At 50.6% G+C, this 19742-nt stretch overlaps 2 protein-coding genes, 1 long non-coding RNA gene and 1 other non-coding gene across 7 annotated transcripts in view; all 4 read left to right on the forward strand.

Annotated features, from left to right (window-relative positions):
- Positions 1-8878, forward strand: part of FLNA (filamin A) — a 71964-nt gene extending 63086 nt beyond the window's left edge. For all 4 annotated transcript variants that reach the window (XM_072920384.1, XM_072920383.1, XM_072920385.1 and 1 more), the window contains 5 exons: positions 3314-3446; positions 4619-4795; positions 6514-6732; positions 7756-7974; positions 8594-8878. In XM_072920384.1, the coding sequence (XP_072776485.1) occupies positions 3314-3446; positions 4619-4795; positions 6514-6732; positions 7756-7974; positions 8594-8781 (936 nt within the window). In that variant the 3' untranslated portion in view covers positions 8782-8878. The remainder of the gene's footprint in view (positions 1-3313; positions 3447-4618; positions 4796-6513; positions 6733-7755; positions 7975-8593) is intronic.
- A 2165-nt stretch (positions 8879-11043) lies between these two features.
- LOC121468456 (large ribosomal subunit protein uL16) lies at positions 11044-18252 on the forward strand. Its single transcript, XM_072920387.1, has 8 exons — positions 11044-11151; positions 11277-11313; positions 12193-12251; positions 12336-12443; positions 13477-13615; positions 16744-16906; positions 17892-18080; positions 18144-18252. The coding sequence occupies exons 2-7, from the start codon at positions 11291-11293 to the stop codon at positions 18042-18044; spliced, it is 645 nt and encodes a 214-aa protein (XP_072776488.1). The 5' UTR covers positions 11044-11151; positions 11277-11290; the 3' UTR covers positions 18045-18080; positions 18144-18252.
- Positions 13679-15355, forward strand: LOC140681085 (uncharacterized). The gene is made up of 3 exons (XR_012052324.1): positions 13679-13772; positions 13976-14180; positions 14754-15355. It is a non-coding gene; the product is annotated as an uncharacterized lncRNA (long non-coding RNA).
- Positions 15139-15275, forward strand: LOC121468476 (small nucleolar RNA SNORA70). The gene has a single exon (XR_005978432.2). It is a non-coding gene; the product is annotated as a small nucleolar RNA SNORA70 (small nucleolar RNA).
- Positions 18253-19742: the final 1490 nt, after the last annotated feature.

Raw genomic sequence — 19742 nt, forward strand, 5'->3', positions numbered from 1 at the left:
TTGGGGTCTGTAGGGGCAGTTTTGGGGTTTATAGGGGAAGATTTGGGGTTTATAGGGGAAGATTTGGGGTTTTTAGGGGAAGTTTTGAGGTCTGTAGAGAAGGTTTGGGGGTTTTAGGGGAAGATTTGGGGTTTTAGGGGAAGTTTTTGGGGTCTGTATTGAAGTTTTGGGGTCTATAGTGAAGTTTTGGGGTTTATAGGGGAAGATTTGGGGTTTGTAGGGGAAGATTTGGGGTCTGTAGGGGCAGTTTTGGGGTTTTTAGGAGCAGATTTTGGGGTCTGTAGTGAAGTTTGGGGGTTTTAGGGGAAGTTTTGGGGTTTTTAGGGGAAGATTTGGGGTTTATAGGAGGTTTTGGGGTTTGTAGGGGCAGATTTTGGGGTTTGTAGGGGCAGTTTTTGGGGTTTTGAAGCAGGTTTTGAGGGGTTTTAGACAGAATTTAGGGCTTTTAAAGCAGAATTTAGGAGGTTTTTAGCAGAATTTGGGGATTTTTAGCAGAATTTAGGAAGTTTTTAAGCAGATTTTTGGCTTTTTAAAAGCAGAATTTAGGGGGTTTTAGCAGAATTTATGGGTTTTAAGCAGATTTTTGGATGTTTTGAAGCCGATTTTGAGGGTTTTGAAGCAGAATTTAGGAGTTTAATCAGATTTTACGAGGCTTTTAAGCAGAATTTAGGGGTTTTTAGGCAGATTTTACGAGGCTTTTAAGCAGAATTTAGGGGTTTTAATCAGATTTTACGAGGCTTTAAAGCAGAATTTTGGGTTTTTAGTCAGATTTTAGGAGATTTGAAGCAGAATTTAGAGGTTTTAATCAGATTTTAGGAGATTTGAAGCAGAATTTAGGGGTTTTAGGCAGGTTTTAGGAGGTTTGAAGCAGAATTTAGGAGTTTAATCAGATTTTAGGAGATTTGAAGCAGAATTTAGGGTTTTTAGGCAGATTTTAGGAGATTTGAAGCAGAATTTAGGGGTTTTAATCAGATTTTACGAGGCTTTTAAGCAGAATTTAGGGCTTTTAGTCAGATTTTAGGAGGCTTTTAAGCAGAATTTAGGGGTTTTAATCAGATTTTACGAGGCTTTTAAGCAGAATTTAGGGGTTTTAGTCAGATTTTAGGAGGTTTTTAAGCAGAATTTAGGGGTTTTTAGTCAGATTTTAGGAGGTTTGAAGCAGAATTTAGGGTTTTTTAATCAGAATTGAGGGTTTCAACCCCAGCTCAGGAATTTCCAGCCAGTTTTGGGGGTCCCTGCGCTGGCCCAGCCCCCCCGGCCGGGGGTCCCGGGGTCTCTCTCGTGTCTCTGATAAAGGCTTTGAACAGGGGGGGGCCGGGGGGGTAACGGGACCCAGCGGCCCCAAAAATCCCCAAAAAAACCCCAAAATCGGGGCCGGGGCCGCCGCTGGCTCCCGTTACCCCCCCCTGCCCCCCAAGGTAAGTGGGGTCTGGGGGGGACCCCAAAATCTCCCCCCACCCCTTTGGGGACCCTCAAACCCCACCCCCAAATTGGGATATTTTGGGGGAATCCCAAAAAAAATTTGGGATTTTGGGGTTTGGGGCTCCCCCAGGGGGTTTTAAGGGCAGGATTTGGGGTTTTCTAAAAAATTCCCCCCAAAAAAATATTTTTGGGGTTTTGGGATTTTCCAACCCCCCAAAAATTTTTGGGGGGAGGTTTTATGGGGGTTCTCCCACCCGAAATTTTTGGGGTGGGAATTTGGGATTTTCCAACCCCCCCAAAATTTTTGGGATGAGGTTTTGGGATTTTCCAACCCCCCCAAAATTTTTGGGATGAGGTTTTGGGATTTTCCAACCCCCCCAAAATTTTTGGGATGAGGTTTTGGGATTTTCCAACCCCTCCAAAATTTTTGGGGTGAGTTTTTTGGGGGGTTCTCCTACCCAAAGATATTTGGGGTGGGAATTCGGGATTTTTCAACCCTCCCAAAATTTTTGGGGTGAGTTTTTTTTTTGGGGGGGTTCTTTCACCTCAAAATATTTGGGGTGGGAATTTGGGGGTGTCCAAACCCTCCCTGGGATTTTTGGGGGGAGGATTTTGGGCTCTCCCCTCCCCAAACCGAATTTTTGGGGGTTTTTTTACGGCTTTGGGCAATTTTGGGGTGAAAATTTGGGGGTCCCACCTGAACAAACTTGGAACTTCTCCCACCCCAAAATTTTGGGGTTTGGTTTCTTGGGGACCCCAAAATTGCCCAGATTTGGGTCAAGGCTGTGATTTTGGGGTTTTTTTGGGGATTTTTGGGGGGATTTTTTGGCTTTTTGGGGGATTTTTTGAGCTTTTTTGGGGATTTTTTGAGCTTTTTTTGGGATTTTTTTGGGCTTTTTTGGGGGATTTTTGGGGATTTATGTTTTTTTGGGGGGAGTTTTTTTTCCTTTTTGGGAGATTTTTTGGGGAGGGGGTGGGAATATTTTTGGGTTTTTTTGTGAGGGGTTATTTTGGGTTTTTCTTGTTTTTTGGGGTTTCTTTGTGGTTTTTTTTAGGTTTTTTGGGTTTTTTAAAGTTGGTTTTTTTTTGTTTTTATGGGGTTTCTTTTGGGTTTCTTGGGGCATTTTTGGGGAGGTTTTTTCAGGGGTTTTTGGGATTTTATTCCTTTATTTTGGGAGGCTTTGGGTTGGTTTTGGTTTTTTTGGGGGTTTATTTTGGGTTTTTTGTGGGGTTGTTTTTGGGAGGGTTTTTTTGTTTTGTTTCTTTGGGGTTTTTTGAGGTTTATTTTGTGGTTTTTTAGGGGTTTTTTGGGGTGGGTTTTTTGGTTGTTCTTTCTCTTTAGGGTTTTTTTTGGGGGGGTTCTTTGGGATTTTTTAGTTTTTATCTCTTTCTTTGTCTTTTCTTTGTTTTTTTAATTTTTTTCCCTTTCTTCGGGGTTCTTTTGGGTTTTGGGGACTTCTTTAGGGTTGTTTTTTTGGTTTTTTGTTGCTTTTTTCCCTTTCTTTGGGAGATTTCTTTGGGATTTTTTTCTTGCCTTTTCCCTTTGTGCTCCTTTTGCATTTTGGGCGTTTCCTTTATGATTTCCTTTGCGTTTTCATTCTTTTTTTTCTCTTTATTTCAGATTCTTTTTTTTTTTTTTGTTGATTTTTTTTTCTTTTTTCTTCTTTTTTTCCTCTTTCTTTGCCTTTTTTCCCCATTTCCTCCACCATTTCCCCAATTCCCCAAATTTGGGTTGGGGTGGGGGGGATTTCCCCGGGTTTTTTGGGGGTCCCAGCCCCGTTTTTGGGTTTTTTTGGGGTTTTTTGGGTTTTTTGGGGTTTTTTTGGGGGTTTTTTGGGGTTTTTTGGGGTTTTTTGGGGTTTTTTGGGGTGTCTGACCCGTGTCCCCCCAGGAGTCGGGGCTGAAGGTTCACCAGCCCGCCTCGTTCGCCGTCAGCCTCAACGGGGCCCGGGGGGCCCTGGACGCCAAAGTGCACAGCCCCTCGGGGGCCGTGGAGGAGTGCCACATCTCCGAGGTCACCCCAGGTGAGGGACACCCCAAAATGTGGAGTTCACCCCAAAAATCCCCCAAAAAACGGGGCCTTCCTACAAAAATCTGCAAATTTTAGCCCAAAATCGCCAAATTCCGCCTCAAAATTGGCAAATCTCACCCCAGAATCTGCCCAGTTCCCACCCCTTGGGTGGTGCCACATCGTCGAGGTCACCCCAGGTGAGGGACACCCCAAAATGTGGAGTTCACCCCAAAAATCTTCCCCAAAATGGGGTGTTCCTACAAAAATCAGCAAATTCCACCCCAAAATCGGAAAATTCTGCCCCAAAATCAGCAAATCCCACCTCAGAATTCACCTCTTTTCCACCCCCTGGGTGGTGCCACATCTCCGAGGTCACCCCAGGTGAGGGACACCCCAAAACCTGGGGTTCACCCCAAAAATCCCCCCCAAAATGGGGCGTTCCTACAAAATTCCACAAATTCTAGCCCAAAATCGGCAAATTCTGCCCCAAAATTAGCAAATTCCATCCCAAAATCTGCCCCATTTCCACACCCTGGGATGGTGTCACGGCTCTGGGGTCACCCCAGGTGGGGGACACCCCAATACCTGTGGCTGCACCCCAAAAATCCCCCCAAAAATGGGGCTTTCCTACAAAAATCAGCAAAATCAGCAAATTTCACCCCAAAATCGGCATATTCTTCCCCAAAATTCTGCCCTGTTCCCATAAAAATGGGGGTTCAGGGATGGTTTGGGGGTCTCAGTGACAATTTTGGGGTCTCAGGGACAATTTTGGAATCCATTTCCCCAGACAAATGCACCCACAGGAATTTGGGATTTCTGGAGTTTCAGCGTTAATTTTGGGGTCTCAGGGACAATTTTGGGGTCTCTGTGACAATTTTGGGCTCCCTTTTCCCAGGCAAATACGCCGTGCGCTTCATCCCGTGGGAATTTGGGATTTCTGGAATTTCAGGGATGATTTTGGGATCTCAGGGATCATTTTGGAATCCCTTTCCCCAGACAAATGCACCCACAGGAATTTGGGATTTCTGGAGTTTTGGGGATGATTTTGGGGTCTCTGTGACAATTTTGGGCTCCCTTTCCCCAGACAAATACGCCGAGCGCTTCATCCCGTGGGAATTTGGGATTTCTGGAGTTTCGGGGATGATTTTGGGGTCTCTGTGACGATTTTGGGCTCCCTTTCCCCAGACAAATACGCCGTGCGCTTCATCCCGCGGGAGAACGGCGTCTACTCCATCGACGTGAAGTTCGAGGGCTCCCACATCCCCGGGAGCCCCTTCAAGGTCCGGGTGGGGGAGCCAGGCCAGGCCGGGGATCCGGGCCTGGTCTCGGCCTACGGGCCCGGCCTGGAGGGCGGCACCACAGGTACGGAATTTTGGGGGAAAAAATGGGAATTTTGGGGAAAAAATCAAAGTTTGGGAGGTTATGGGGCTGGGGGCACTACAGGTACCAGGAATTTGGGGGAAAAAATGGGAATTTCTGGGGAAAAAATGGGAATTTGGGAGGGATCCGGGCCTGGTCTCGGCCTACGGGCCTGGCCTGGAGGGCGGCACCACAGGTACGGAATTTTGGGGGAAAAAATGGGAATTTTGGGGAAAAAATCAAAGTTGGGGAGGTTATGGGGCTGGGGGCACTACAGGTGCTGTGAATTTGGGGGAAAAAATGGGAATTTCTGGGGAAAAAATGGGAATTTGTGAGGGATCCGGGCCTGGTCTCGGCCTACAGGCCCGGCCTGGAGGGTGGCACCACAGGTACGGAATTTTGGGGGAAAAAATGGGAAATTTGGGGAAAAAAATGGGAATTTAGGGGATGAGGCAGTGTGGGGGGGCAGAACAGATGTGGAATTTTGGGGAAAAAATGAGAATTTTTGGGAAAAAAATGGGAATTTGGGAGGGATCCGGGCCTGGTCTCGGCCTATGGGCCTGGCCTGGAGGGCGGCACTACAGGTACGGAATTTTGGGGGAAAAAATAGGAAATTTTGGGAAAAAATGGGAATTTAGGGGATGAGGCAGTGTGGGGGGGCAGAACAGATGTGGAATTTTGGGGAAAAAATGGGAATTTTTGGGAAAAAAATGGGAATCTGGGAGGGATCCAGGCCTGGTCTCGGCCTACGGGCCTGGCCTGGAGGGCGGCACCACAGGTACGGAATTTTGGGGGAAAAAATGGGAAATTTGGGAAAAAAATCAGAATTTGGGGGTTCTCATTGAAGTCTGAACCCCCCTCCCCACAGAAAGTGGGGTTCAAACCCCTCCTTCAATGGAATTTGGGGTTTCTCAGTGGGGTCCAACCTCCTTCCATGGAATTTGGGGGTTCTTCTTGGAGTCTAACCTCCTCCTTCTGTGGAATTTGGGGTTTCTCAGTGGGGTCTGGATGAATCCTATGGAATTTGGGGGTTCTCAGTGGGGTCCAAACTCCTTCTATGAAATTTGGGGTTCAAATCTTCCCCTCCATGGAATTTGGGGTTTCTCAATGAAGGTTCCCCTGGAATTGGGGGGTTCTCAATGAGGTTCCCATGGAATTGGGGGGTTCTCAATGAGGTTCCCATGGAACTGGGGGGTTCTCAATGAGGTTCCCATGGAATTTGGGGTTTCTCAGTGGGGTCTGGATGAACCCCATTGGGAATTTGGGGTTTCTCAATGAGATTCCCATGGAATTTGGGGTTTCTCAATGAGGTTCCCATGAAATTGGGGGATTCTCAATGAGGTTCCCATGGAACTGGGGGGTTCTCAATGAAGATTCCCATGGAATTGGGGGGTTCTCAATGAGGTTCCCATGGAATTTGGGGTTCTCAATGAGGTTCCCATAGAATTTGGGGTTTCTCAATGAGGTTCCCATGGAATTTGGGGGTTCTCAATGAGGCTCCCATGGAATTTGGGGTTTCTCAATGACGCTCCCATGGAACTGGGGGGTTCTCAATGAAGGTTCCCATGGAATTTGGGGTTTCTCAATGGGGTCTGGATGAACCCCATGGAATTTGGGGTTTCTCAATGAGGTTCCCATGGAGTTGGGGGTTTCTCAGTGAGGATCCCATGGAATTTGGGATTTCTCAATGAGGCTCCCGTGGGTTTCGGGGTGTCCCTCAGGCTCCCCGGCCGAGTTCGTGGTGAACACGTCCAAGGCGGGCCCGGGCGCTCTGGCCGTGACCATCGAGGGCCCCTCCAAGGTGACCATGGAGTGCCACGAGTGCCCCGAGGGCTTCCGGGTCAGCTACACCCCCATGGCCCCCGGCAGTTACCTCATCGCCATCAAATTCGGGGGGCCCCACCACATCGTGGGGAGCCCCTTCAAGGCCAAGATCACCGGTGAGTGCTGGGCAGGGGGGCTCAGGGGGGTTTGGGGGGGTTTAAATGGGGTTTAAAGGGGATTTGGGGGGGTGTAAAGGGGATTTGGGGGGGTTTAAAGGGGATTTGGGGGGGTTGAAATGGGGTTTAAAGGGGATTTTGGGGGGTGTAAAGGGGATTTGAGGGGGTTTAAAGGGGATTTGGGGGGGTTAAATGGGATTTGGGGGGGTTTAAATGGGGTTTAAAGGGAATTTTGGAGGGTGTAAAGGGGATTTTGGGGGGTGTAAAGGGGATTTGGGGGGGTTTAAAGGGGATTTGGGGGGGTTTAAAGGGGATTTGGGGGGTTTGGGGGGTTTAAAGGGGGTTCACGAGGATTTGGGGGGCTTTGAAGGGGGTTTGTGTAGTTTAAAGGGGATTTGGGGGGGCTTTAAATGGGGCTTGGGGATATTTAAATGGGGTTTGGGGGGGTTTAAAGGGGATTGGGGGGATTTAATAGATTTGGGGGGGGGTTAAAGGTGGTTTAAAGGGGATTTGGGGGGGTTTGAAGGGGGTTTGTGTAGTTTAAAGGGGATTTGGAGGGGTTTAAATGGGATTTGGGGGGGTTTAAAGGGGATTGGGGGGATTTAATAGGATTTGGGGGAGTTAAAGGTGGTTTAAAGGTGATTTGGGGGGGTTTAAATGGGGTTTGGGGGGGTTTAAAGGGGATTTGGGGGATTTAATAGGATTTGGGGGGTTTAAATGGGATTTGGGGGTGGTTAAAAGGATTTTGGGGGCATTTGAGGGGTTTTAGAGGGGGATTGGGGTGTGGGGGAGTGGATTTGGAGGGGATTTTGGGAGGGGTTTGGGGCATTTTGGGAGGAACTCGGGCATTTGTGGTTCACCCCTGCTCTTGGTGTCCACCCCTGATTTTTTGGGGTTCCACCCCAATTTTTCACCTTCCCCCCCTGATTTTTTACCCTTTCAACCCCCAAACTTCCACCCTTGCCCCGCTGTGATTTTTTGGGGTTCCAAGCCCTGAATTTGGGGTTTTTTCCCCCGTTTTAGGGCCACGCCTGGTGAGCAGCCACAGCCTCCGCGAGAGCTCCTCGGTGCTGGTGGACTCGGGGGGCCACGGGGGTCCCGCCCCCGCCCCCGCCCCCGCCGGGGCCCCCCCGGGACCCCCCAAATTCTCGGACGCCTCCAAGGTGGTGGCCAAAGGCCTGGGGCTCACCAAGGGCTTCGTGGGCCAGAAGAATTCCTTCACCGTGGACTGCAGCAAGGCCGGTGGGTGCCCCCAACTCAGCTGGAATGGCCCCAAAAATGACCCCAGAGTGGCCCCAAAAACACCCCAAAATGGCCCCAAAAATGGCCCCAAAACCACCCCAAAATGGCCCCAAAATTGACCCAAAAAAACCTGAAATGGGCCCAAAAATGACCCCAAAGTGGCCCCAAAAATGACCCTAAAATGGCCCCAAAAATAACCCAAAAAACCCTGAAATGACCCCAAAAGCCCCTGAAATGGGCCCCAAAACCACCCCAAAATGGCCCCAAAATTGACCCAAAAAACCCTGAAATGGCCCCAAAAATGACCCCAAAATGCCCCCAAAAATAACCCAAAAAAATATCCAAAAAATATCAAAAAAATCTCCTAAAAATCCTTGAAAAATCCAAAAAAAATCCCAAAAAAATCCCAAAAAAATACCAAAAAAATCCCCAAAAAATCCCCAAAAAAATCCCCCAAAAATCCAAAAAACCCCCAAAAAATCCCCAAAAAATCCCAAAAAAATCCCCAAAAAATATTTAAAAAATCCCCCAAAAATGCCATAAAAATCCCAAAAAAATCCCAAAAAATCCCAAAAAAATCCCCAAAAAACCCCAAAAATCCCATTTTTTTTCCCCCCAGGCAACAACATGCTGCTGGTGGGGGTGCAGGGCCCCCGCAGCCCCTGCGAGGAGATCGTGGTCAAGCACTTGGGCAACCAACTGTACAACGTGGGCTACCTGCTGCGCGAGCGCGGCGAGTACCTGCTCGTGGTCAAGTGGGGCGAGCAGCACGTGCCCAACAGCCCCTTCCGCCTCTGCGTGCCCTGAGACGCCCAAAAAGCCAAAAAAGTCTCCTGCAAATGGGGCAAAAGCAAAAAAACGCCATGGAAACGGGGGAAAATCAAAAAAAACTGGGGGAAAAACCCGTAAAAACCGGGGGAAAATCTAAAAAACATGGGGGAAAAAACCATAAAAATTGGGGGAAAACCCATAAAAATCGAGGGAAAAGTCAAAGAAAGTGGGGGAAAAACCATAAAAATCGGGGGAAAAGTCAAAAAAAGTGGGGGAAAAGTCAAAAAAGTGGAGGAAAAACCATAACAATCGGGGGAAAATCAAAAAAAATGGGGGAAAACCATAAAAATCGAGGGAAAAGTCAAATCGAGGGAAAAGTCAAAAAAAGTGGGGGAAAAACCATAAAAATTGGGGGAAAAGTCAAAAAAAGTGGGGGAAAAACCATAAAAACGGAGGAAAGTCATAAAGAAAAGGCATCAAAATGGGGGAAAGTGCTAAAAATGGGAGGAAAGGCATAAAAAAAGTATTAAAAATGGGGAAAACTACTAAAAAGTGGTTAAAAGTCCTCAAAATGTCCCCAAAATGGGGAAAAAGTCCTCAGAAGTGGTTAAATTTCCCCAAAAAGTCCCCCAAAAACTGGGGAAAAAGTCCTGAAAATGGTCAAAAGGAATCCCCAAATGTGGGCAGAAAGTCCTGAAAATGGGGGAAAAATCCTAAAAACTCCCCAAAAAAGGTCAAAAGTCCCCAAAAACATCAAAACTCCCCCAAAAAGGTCCAAAGTCCCCAAAAACATCAAAACTCCCCCAGAAAGGTCCAAAGTCCCCAAAAGTTGTAGAAAATCCCCAAAATTCCCCCCCAGGTTGGGTTTTCACCCCCGATTTTGGGGACGTGACAAAAATTTGGGAACATCCTAAAAAAATCTGGGAACATCCCGAAAATTTTGGTGCCCCCCCCCCCCAAAAATTTTGGTCCCCCCCCCACCCCGATTTTGGGTCCCCCAGGTGATTTCAAATCCCCCCCCCCATTTTTAGGATCCTCCCTAAATTTTAGGGTTCCCCCCCCCCTAATTTTGGGTACCATTCCCCCAAAATTTTGGGACCCCACCCCCCAATTTTGGGGTCCCCCCCTGTTTTTTGGGGGTCTCTGACCCCCCCACGCCCCTCACGCCCGCCCCGCCACTGCCCCTCCCCCCTCACAGCAGCTCCCGACCCCCCCAAATTTTTGGGGACCACCCCAAATTTTGGGACCCCCCCAATTTTCCCTTTTCCCTTTTTTTTTATTTTATTGGAATTTTTTATCCCCCCGGGGGGTCCCGGCGCTGCCCCCAAATAAAAACTTCTCCTGCTTCCCTTGGATTTCGTTTTTTTGGGGAATTTGGGGATTTGGGGGATTTTTTGGGGATTTTGGGGTTTCTCAGATGGGATTTGGGGTTTTTTGGGGGGGTTATTTTGGGAGATTTTGGGGTTTTTGGGGATTTGAGGGTTTTTTAGGGGGATTCTGGGGGGGATTTGGAGTTTTTTGGGGTTTTTTGGAGGTGGGGAGTTTAATTTGGGGGATTTGGGGGTGTTTGGGGATTTTTGTTTTGGTTGTTTTTTATTTTCTGGGGGGGTCCTGGGGGGATTTTGGGGGTTTCAAGGGTGTTTAATTTGGGGGGATTTTGTGGGAGTTTTGGTTGTTTTGGGGAGGTTTCGGGTTTCTTTGGAGGATTTTGGGCGAGGTTTGGGGTTTTTTGGGGGATTTTGGGGTGCGGGGTGTAATTTTGGGGGGTCTCCAGTGGATTTGGGGGCTTTGCCTCCATTTTTGGGAGGTTTCCCCCCAAAATATTTGGGGAGGGGGTTGGAATTTGGGGGGGGGGGGCTCTTGGGGGGGGGGTCCCTGTGAATTTTGGGGTCCCCCCAAAAGGAGCTGAATCCTCCGCCCCGCCCATTTATGGAAATTTAATGCAAATGAGTTCGCGTGGCCACGCCCATTCGATGATTCTATTTGGTGGGCGGGGATATGTAAATGATAATGTTCGATGACGTCACACACGCGCCGCCAGCGGCATCACTGCGCATGCGCCGCCTCCCCCCAGCCGCGCGCTCTGATTGGCCGAGCCGCTCCTCTCTATGATCCCCACGCCCTCCAGAGCGGCTCCTCCCGTCTCTATGGCCGCCCCGCGCTCCCTCCGCGCCTTTTCCGCGCCCCCTCCGCGCCCTCCCCGCTCCGCTCCCGCCTCCTCCGCTCCCGCAGCTCCGCGGTCCCGCTCAGCCCCGCCAGCGCCGCCGCCATCGCCCCCCGGCCGCCATTTCGGGGAGTCCTCCGGGGCGGCCGGAGCGCCGCCGGAAGTGGCGGGCGGACCGGAAGTGGCGGGGGGTATAAAAGGAGCGCGCAGGCGGCCGCGGCCTCTTTCGGGCGCGCGGCGAGGTCGGAGCGCGGCGGGGCCCGGGCGGGGTTTGGGGCATTTTGGGGGAATTTTGGGGAATTTGGGTCATTTCGCGGCATTTTGGGGATTTTTGGGGTCCCCAACGCGTCCCTTTGTCCCCCCGCAGGTCCCGGAGCCGCCATGGGCCGGCGGCCGGCGCGATGGTGAGGCCGTGACGTCACAGCGGGGCGAGCGTGACGTCACTGGGGGGGTGAAATGGGGCGGGGGGGGGGGAAGGGGAGAATTGGGGTAAAATTGGGAATTTTGGGGTTAAAAATAGGATTTTATGTGGTAAAACCCGGAGTTTCTGGGGGTAAAAAGGGAATATTGGGGGTTTAAAATAAAATTTTTGGGGGTAAAAAGGGAAAATTTGGGCTTAAAATGGAATAATTTGGGTTAAAAATAGAAATTTTGGGGATTGAAAATGGAGTACTTTGGGTTGAAAATGGAATAATTTGGGTTAAGATGGAATTTTGGGGGCGTTTAAAATTGAATTTTACGGGTTAAAAGTGGAATTTTGGGTGTTAAAAAGGGACTGTTTGGGGTTAAAAATTGAATAATTGGGTTAAAATTTAAAGGGTTTTTGGGGGATAATTTATGGGGGTTTTGTGGTTTTTTGGGGGGATAATTTAAGGGATTTTTGGGCATGTTTTTAGGGATATTTAGGGGATTTTTTTGGGGATAATTTAGGATTTTTTTGGGAAATATTTTTAGGGATATTTAGGGGAGTTTGGAGCTGGTTTTAGGGATTTTTGAGGGGCTATTTTTAGGGATATTTATGTTATTTTTGAGTATGTTTTTAGGGATATTTAGGGGATTTTTTTGGGATAATTTAGGGTTTTTTTGGGATATTTTTAGGGCTATTTAGGGCATTTTTGGGGGTGTTTTTAGGAGTATTTAGGGCATTTTTGGGGCAATTTTTGGGGGTGTTTTTAGGAGTATTTAGGGCATTTTGGGGGCAATTTTTGGGGGTGTTTTTAGGAGTATTTAGGGCATTTTGGGGGCAATTTTTGGGTTATTTTTGGGGTTTTTTCCCCCCCCAGCTACCGCTACTGCAAGAACAAACCCTACCCCAAGTCCCGCTTCTGCCGCGGGGTCCCCGGTGAGTCCCGACCCCAAAATCCCCCAAAACCCCCCCAAAAAAACCCCAAAAATCCCCCCTGACCCCCCCAAAAAATCCCCCCAGACCCCAAAATCCGAATTTTCGACCTGGGCCGGAAAAAAGCCAAAGTGGACGAGTTCCCCCTGTGCGGCCACATGGTGTCGGACGAGTACGAGCAGCTCAGCTCCGAGGGTAAAAATCGGAATTTTGGGGCTTTTTGGGGGGGATTTGGGGGTTTTTGGGGGGTTCTCAAAAGTTTGGGGCGTTGGGGGAATTTTTTGGGGAAGATCCTTAAAGGTTTGGGGGGTTCTGGGGGGGTTTGGGGGATTTTTGGGGGGGTTTAAGGGATTTTTTGGGGGGTTTAAGAAATGTTTTTGAAGTTTTTGGTGGGTTTGGGATTTTTTGGGGGGATTTTTAAGGGGTTTTGTGGCTTTTTTGGGGAGGATTTTTGGGATTTTAGGGAAATTTTTTTGGGGGGTTTTGGTAAATTCTTTGAGATTTTTGGGGGACTTCTGGGACAGTTTTAGGAGATTTCTGCGGGGGGGTTTAGGAAATATTTTGGGGAAGGTTTTGGGATTTCTGGGGGGCGTTTGGGAAATATTTTGGGAGGGTTTTGGGAAATTTTGTGGAGGGGGTTGCGGGATTTTGGGAGGGGATTGGGAAACTTTTTTCCCAACTCCAAATTTCTTCCCTAAAATCCGCAAATCTTCATCTAAAACCCCCAAAGTTTCATCTAAAAACTCCAAAGTTTGTCCAAAATCTCCAGATTTTCATGTGAAAGCCTCAAATTTTCACTTAAAAGCTCCAAATTTTCACCTAAAAACCTCAATTTTATCCTAAAATCCCCAAATTTTCCCCAAATTTCCCTCTGCAGCCCTGGAGGCGGTGCGGCTCTGCACTAACAAGTTCATGGTGCCAAAAACCCCAAAATTTTTACTTACAAGCTCCAAATTTTCCCCTAAAACCCTGAAATTTTTTCCTAAAAACTCCCAATTTTCACCTAAATCCCCCAGATTTTTTCCTAAAGCCCTCAAATTTTCACATAAAAACTCCAAATTTTCACGTAAAAACTCCAAATTTTCACATAAAACCTCCGAATTTTCACGTAAAAACTCCAAATTTTCACGTAGAAACTCCAAATTTTTTCCTGCAAACCCCGAATTTTTTCCTGCAAACCCCAAATTTCACCTAAAACGCCCAAATTTTCCCCAAATTTTGCCCCCAGCGCTGGAGGCGGCGCGGATCTGCGCTAACAAGTACATGGTGAAGAGCTGCGGCAAGGACGGGTTCCACATCCGCGTGCGCCTCCACCCCTTCCACGTCATCCGCATCAACAAGATGCTCTCCTGCGCCGGCGCCGACAGGTGTGCACCCCAAAACCCCGGGGGGACCCCAAAATTTGGGGGGGACCCCGAAATCCCGGGGGGACCCCGAAATTCAGGGGGAACCCAAAGGTTTTAAAGGGGAAAAGGTTTGGGGATGGGTCATGAAAAGTGTCTGAAATTTGGAGGGGACTGGGAGGTCTCAGGGGGTCCCTGAAATTTGCAGAATCCTCGAGGGGTCCCCAAAATCTTGGGGGGACCCCAAAGTATCCAGGGGAACCCCAAAATTTGGGGAGGGGGTCTCCAAAATCCCAGGAGACCCCAGAACCGGGGGGGTTCCCAAAGTTTTAAAGGGGAAAAGTTGTAAGGGATGGGTCAGGGAAATTTGGAGAGGACTTGGAGATTTCAGGGGGTCCCCAAAATCCTCAAGGGTTCCTCAAATCTCCAGGGGGACCCTGAAATCTTGGGGGGAACCCCAAAATCGCCAGGGGGATCCCAAAATTCTGGGGGGTCCCTGGGGGTTTTTAGGGGTTCCCAAAGTTTTAAAGGTGAAAAGTTTAAGGGATGGGTCAGGGAAAAGTGTCTGAAATTCGGAGGGGACTGGGAGGTCTCGGGGGTCCCTGAAATTTGCAGAATCCTCGAGGGGTCCCCAAAATCTTGGGGGGACCCCAAAGTATCCAGGGGAACCCCAAAATTTGGTGGAAACCCCGAAATCCGGGGGGGACCCAAAGGTTTTAAAGGGGAAAAGTTTTGGGGATGGGTCATGAAAAGTGTCTGAAATTTGGAGGGGACTGGGAGGTCCTGAAATTTGCAGGGGGACCCCAGAATCCTCCGGGGGTCCCCAAAATCTTGGGGGGACCCCAAAGTATCCAGGGGAACCCCAAAATTTGGGGGTAGGGTCTCCAAAATCCCGGGAGACCCCAGAACCTCCTGGGGGGGACCCAAAATCCGGGGGGTTCTGGGAGGTCCTGAAATTTGCAGGGGGACCCCAGAATCCTCGAGGGGTCCCCAAAATCTTGGGGGGACCCCAAAGTGCCCAGAGGAACCCCGAAATCGCCAGGGGGATCCCAAAATTCTGGGGGGTCCCTGGAGGTTTTTAGGGGTTCCCAAAGTTTTAAAGGGGAAAAGTTTTGGGGATGGGTCGGGGAAAAGTGTCTTGGAATTTGGAGGGGACTGGGAGATCTCAGGGGGTCCCCAGAATCTCTGGGGGGACCCCAAAGTATCCAGGGGAACCCCAAAATTTGGGGAGGGGGTCTCCAAAATCCGGGGGGTTCCCAAAGTTTTTAAAGGGGAAAAGTTTTGGGGATGGGTCAGGGAAAAGTGTCTGAAATTCGGAGGGGACTGGGAGGTCTCAGGGGGTCCCTGAAATTTGCAGAATCCTCGAGGGGTCCCCAAAATCTTGGGGGGACCCCAAAGTGCCCAGGGGAACCCCAAAATTTGGGGAGGGGGTCTCCAAAATCCCGGGCCTGGGGGAGACCCGAAATCCTGGGGGTTCCCAAAGTTTTAAAGGGGAAAAGGTTTAGGGATGGGTCAGGGAAAGTGTCAGCTAATGAACCCGTTAATTACCGCAGCTAATTAAGCCGGCCGTGCCCCGCCCCCCCCGGGGCCCGGCGCGCACTGGCTGCGCACAGAGACCCCTCCCCCCCCGGCTGTGTAGGGACCCCCCCCGTGGGGGGCACCCAAAGGGGCTGGGGGGACAAAAACCCCAAAAATCACCCCAAAATTACCCTGGGGGGGCACCCAAAGGGGCTGGGGAACAAAAACCCCAAAAATCACCCCAAAATTACCAAAATCCTCCTGGGGGGGCACCCAAAGGGACTGGGGGACAAAATTCCCAAAAATCACCCCAAAATTACCCTGGGGGGGCACCCAAAGGGGCTGGGGGGACAAAATTCCCAAAAATCACCCCAAAATTACCCTGGGGGGGCACCCAAAGGGGCTGGGGGGACAAAACCCCAAAAATCACCCCAAAAATCACCCCAAAATTACCCTGGGGGGGCACCCAAAGGGGCTGGGGAACAAAAACCCCAAAAATCACCCCAAAATTACCAAAATCCTCCTGGGGGGGCACCCAAAGGGGCTGGGGGGACAAAATTCCCAAAAATCACCCCAAAATTACCAAAACCTCCTGGGGGGGCACCCAAAGGGGCCGGGGGGACAAAATTCCCAAAAATTCCCAAAATCCTCCTGGGGGAGACAAAAATCCCCCAAAAAATCCCAAAATTATCTTGGGGGGCACAAAAATCCCCCTTGGGATGGGTCTGGGGGCTTCAAACTCCCCCTGGGGGCACCAAAATCCTTCCTGGGGCTGGGGTCTCTCATTGGGTCAGTAACTGGGGCTGGGGTCAGTAATTGGGTCTGGGGTCTGTACTGAATTGGGTCTGGGGTCTCTAATGAATTGGGTCTGGGGTCCCTGTTCCCCCAGGCTGCAGACGGGCAAGCTGCAGGGCACAGCTCTGTGACTGGGGCTGTAATTTGGGTCTGGGGTCTGTAAATGGGTCTGGGGTCAGTAATTGGGTCTGGGGTCTGTACTGAATTGGGTCTGGGGTCTCCATCCCGCAGGCTGCAGACGGGCATGCCACAGGGCACGGTTCTGTGACTGGGCCTGTAATTTGAGTCTGGGGTCTGTAAATGGGTCTGGGCTCTGTGACTGGGGCTGGGGTCAGTAATTGGGTCTGGGGTCCCCAGGCCGGTCTGTAAATGGGTCTGGGGTCTGTACTGAATTGGGTCTGGGGTCTGTACTGGATCACTAATTGGGTCTGGGGTCTGTAATTGGGTCTGGGGTCCCTGTGTGTGTCACTAATTGGGTCTGGGGTCTGTAATGAATTGGGTCTGGGGTCTCTGTTCCCGCAGGCTGCAGACGGGCATGCGCGGCGCCTTTGGGAAGCCGCAGGGCACGGCTCTGTGACTGGGGCTGTGATTGGGTCTGGGGTCCCTGTGTGTGTCACTAATTGGGTCTGGGGGCTGTAATTGGATCATTAATTGGGTCTGGGGTCACTAATTGGGTCTGGGGTCTCCGCAGGCTGCAGACCGGCATGCGCGGCGCCTTCGGGAAGCCGCAGGGCACGGCTCTGTGAGCGGGGCTGTGATTGGGTCTGGGGTCTGTAACTGGATCAGTAATTGGGTCTGGGGTCTGTACTGAATTGGGTCTGGGGTCTCTCTCCCCCCAGGCTGCAGACGGGCATGCGCGGCGCCTTCGGGAAGCCGCAGGGCACGGTGGCGCGGGTGCACATCGGCCAGGTGATCATGTCCATCCGCACCAAGGCGCAGAACAAGGAGCACGTGGTGGAGGCGCTGCGCCGCGCCAAGTTCAAGTTCCCGGGGCGCCAGAAGGTACCGGGGACCCCAAAAATCTTCAGAGGGGGCACCTCAGACCCTACAAGGTCACCCCAAAAATTTGGGGGTGGGAGGTGCCGGGGTGCCCCAAAATTTATGGGGATGGCGGGATAAGGGGAGGATGAGAACGTGGTGGAGACTGGGAGGGTTCGTGAGGTTTTGGGCCACCAGAAAGTACCAGGCACCCCAAAATCCCCACGGGGCACCCCAAAATCCCCGGGGGGCACCCCAAAAGGGTCCTCGGGGGCACCCCAAAAATTTGGGGGTGGGAGGTGCTGGGGTGCCCCAAAATTTATGGGGATGTCGGGATGAGAACGTGGTGGAGACTGGGAGGGTCCGTGAGGTTTTGGGCCACCAGGAAGTACCAGGCACCCCAAAAGGGTCCTCGGGGGCACCCCAAAAGGGTCCTCGGGGGCACCCCAAAAGGGTCCTCGGGGGCACCCCAAAAGGGTCCTCGGGGGCACCCCAAAAATCTGGGATGGGGTGGGAGGTGCCCCAAAACTTATGGGGATGTCAGGGTAAGGGGAGGATGAGAACGTGGTGGAGACTGGGAGGGTTCGTGAGGTTTTTGAGGGATTTTTGGGGTGCCAGAAGGTACTGGGGCACCCCAAAAATCTTCCGAGGGGGCACTTCGGACCCTGCAGGGTCACCCCAAAAATTTGGGATGGGGTGGGAGTGCCCCAAAATTTACGGGGATGTCGGGATAAGGGGAGGATGAGAACGTGGTGGAGACTGGGAGGGTTTGTGAGGCTTTGGGCACCCCCAAATTGTTTTGGAGGGCACCCCAAAAATTTCGGGGTGGTTGGGGGGGTCATGGGGTGCTCCAAAATTGATGGGGAACGTGGAAATCCAAACTTTTAACAATTGGATTCCCGAAATCCTTAAAATAAATGGGATGGGGGGGAACCTGGAGACCCCCCGAATTTTACTGGGGGGGATTTTGGGGGTCCCCCTGACGGTTTTTTTTTGGGGTCCCCCCCAGATCCACATCTCGAAGAAGTGGGGGTTCACCAAGTTCAACGCCGACGCCTTCGAGGAGATGGTGGCGCAGAAGCGGCTGATCCCCGACGGCTGCGGGGTCAAGTACGTCCCTGCCCGGGGGCCCCTGGACCGCTGGAGGGCCCTGCACGCCTGAACCCCAAAAAAACCCCCCCAGAACCCCCAAAACCCGCGGGGATCTCCCCAAAACACGCGGGGATCCCCCCAAAATCCAAGGGGATCTCCCCAAAATCCACGGGGATCTCCCCAAAATCCAAGGGGATCTCCCCAAAATCCGCAGGGATCTCCCCAAAATCCGCGGGGAACACAAAAATCTGTGGGGAACACAAAAATCTGTGGGGAACCCCCCCAAAATCCGCGGGGACCCCCTCAAAATCCACGGGGAACACAAAAATCTGTGGGGAACCCCCCCAAAATCCGTGGGGACCCCCCCCAAAATCTGCGGGGAACCCCGAAATCCGCTGGGACCCCCCCAAAATCCGCGGGGAACACAAAAATCTGTGGGGAACTCCAAAAAATCTGTGTGGGGAACCCCAAAAAATCTGTGAGGAACTCCAAAAAATCTGTGGGGAACCCCAAAACCTGTGGGAACCCCCCCAAAATCCACAGGAAACTCCAAAAAATCTGTGGGGAACCCCCCCAAAATCTGCGGGAACCCCAAAACCTGCAAGGAACCCCCCCAAAATCAACAGGAAACACAAAAATCTGTGGGGGTTCCCCAAAATCCACAGGAAACCCAAAAAATCTGTGGGGAACCCCAAAACCTGTGGGAACCCCCCCCAAAAAATCTGTGGGGAACCCCAAAACCTGTGGGAACCCCCCCAAAATCCACAGGGAACCCCCAAAACTTGCAGGGAACCCCCCAAAATTTACGGGAACCCCGAAACCTGCGGGGATCCCCCTAAAATCTGCAGGAAACACAAAAATCTGTGGGGAACCCCCCGAATATCTGCGGGGAACCCCCCAAAATCCACAGGAAACACAAAAATCTGCAGGAACCCCAAAACCTGCAGGGAACCCCAAAATCCCCGAGGATGAGGAGGGACCCGGGTGTGGTTTTGGGGGTCTGGGTGGAATAAAAAGGTTTTTGTTCTTCCCTGCTGGCACCATTCGGGTTTTTGGGGTCACCAGATTTGGTCCTGGTTGGGTTTTGGGGGTCTCAGAAAGTTGGGGAGGGGTCGGTTTGGTCCTGTTGGTTTTTTGGGGGGGATCCCCAAAATTTATTTTTATTTTTCCCCACCCAATTCCCATTTTATCCTAATTTTTTACCCCTCAATTCCCAATTCTCCCCATTTTTTACCCACATCCTCATTTTTTTCCCTTTTCCCCACCTCCAGTTCCCAATGTCATTTTTTACCCCCAATTCCCATTTTCCACATTTTTTACCCTCCAATTCCCAATTTTTCCTCAGTCTTTACCCACCAATTCCCAATTTTTCCTCATTTTATACCCCGTCATTCCCATTTTTCCCCATTTTTTACCCCCATTTCCCATTTTTTCCCCATTTTTTACCATTTCCCATTTCTCCTCATCCTTTACCCCCTAATTCCCATTTTTCCCAATTTTTAACCTGCCCAGGTCCATAAAATCAGTGACAGATCAGGGGTCCCCCAAATCTTGGTCGTTTTTTGGGGATGCCCAAATTTTGCCTCTTCCAGTTTTTGGGGGGATCCCGGGAAGGCGGGGTCAGCTCGAGGCTCCCCAAATTCCTTTTTTTTTTTTGGTTTATTTTTTGGGGGATCCCAAAGATTTTCCACCTCCCTCCCCGCCAAAAAAAGAGGCTGCACAAAAAGGGGTGAAATGAGTAAAAACGAGATTTTTTTTTGTTTTTCCT

The sequence above is a fragment of the Taeniopygia guttata genome, chromosome 31, assembly GCF_048771995.1.
Source record: "Taeniopygia guttata chromosome 31, bTaeGut7.mat, whole genome shotgun sequence".
Taxonomy (NCBI): domain Eukaryota; kingdom Metazoa; phylum Chordata; class Aves; order Passeriformes; family Estrildidae; genus Taeniopygia; species Taeniopygia guttata.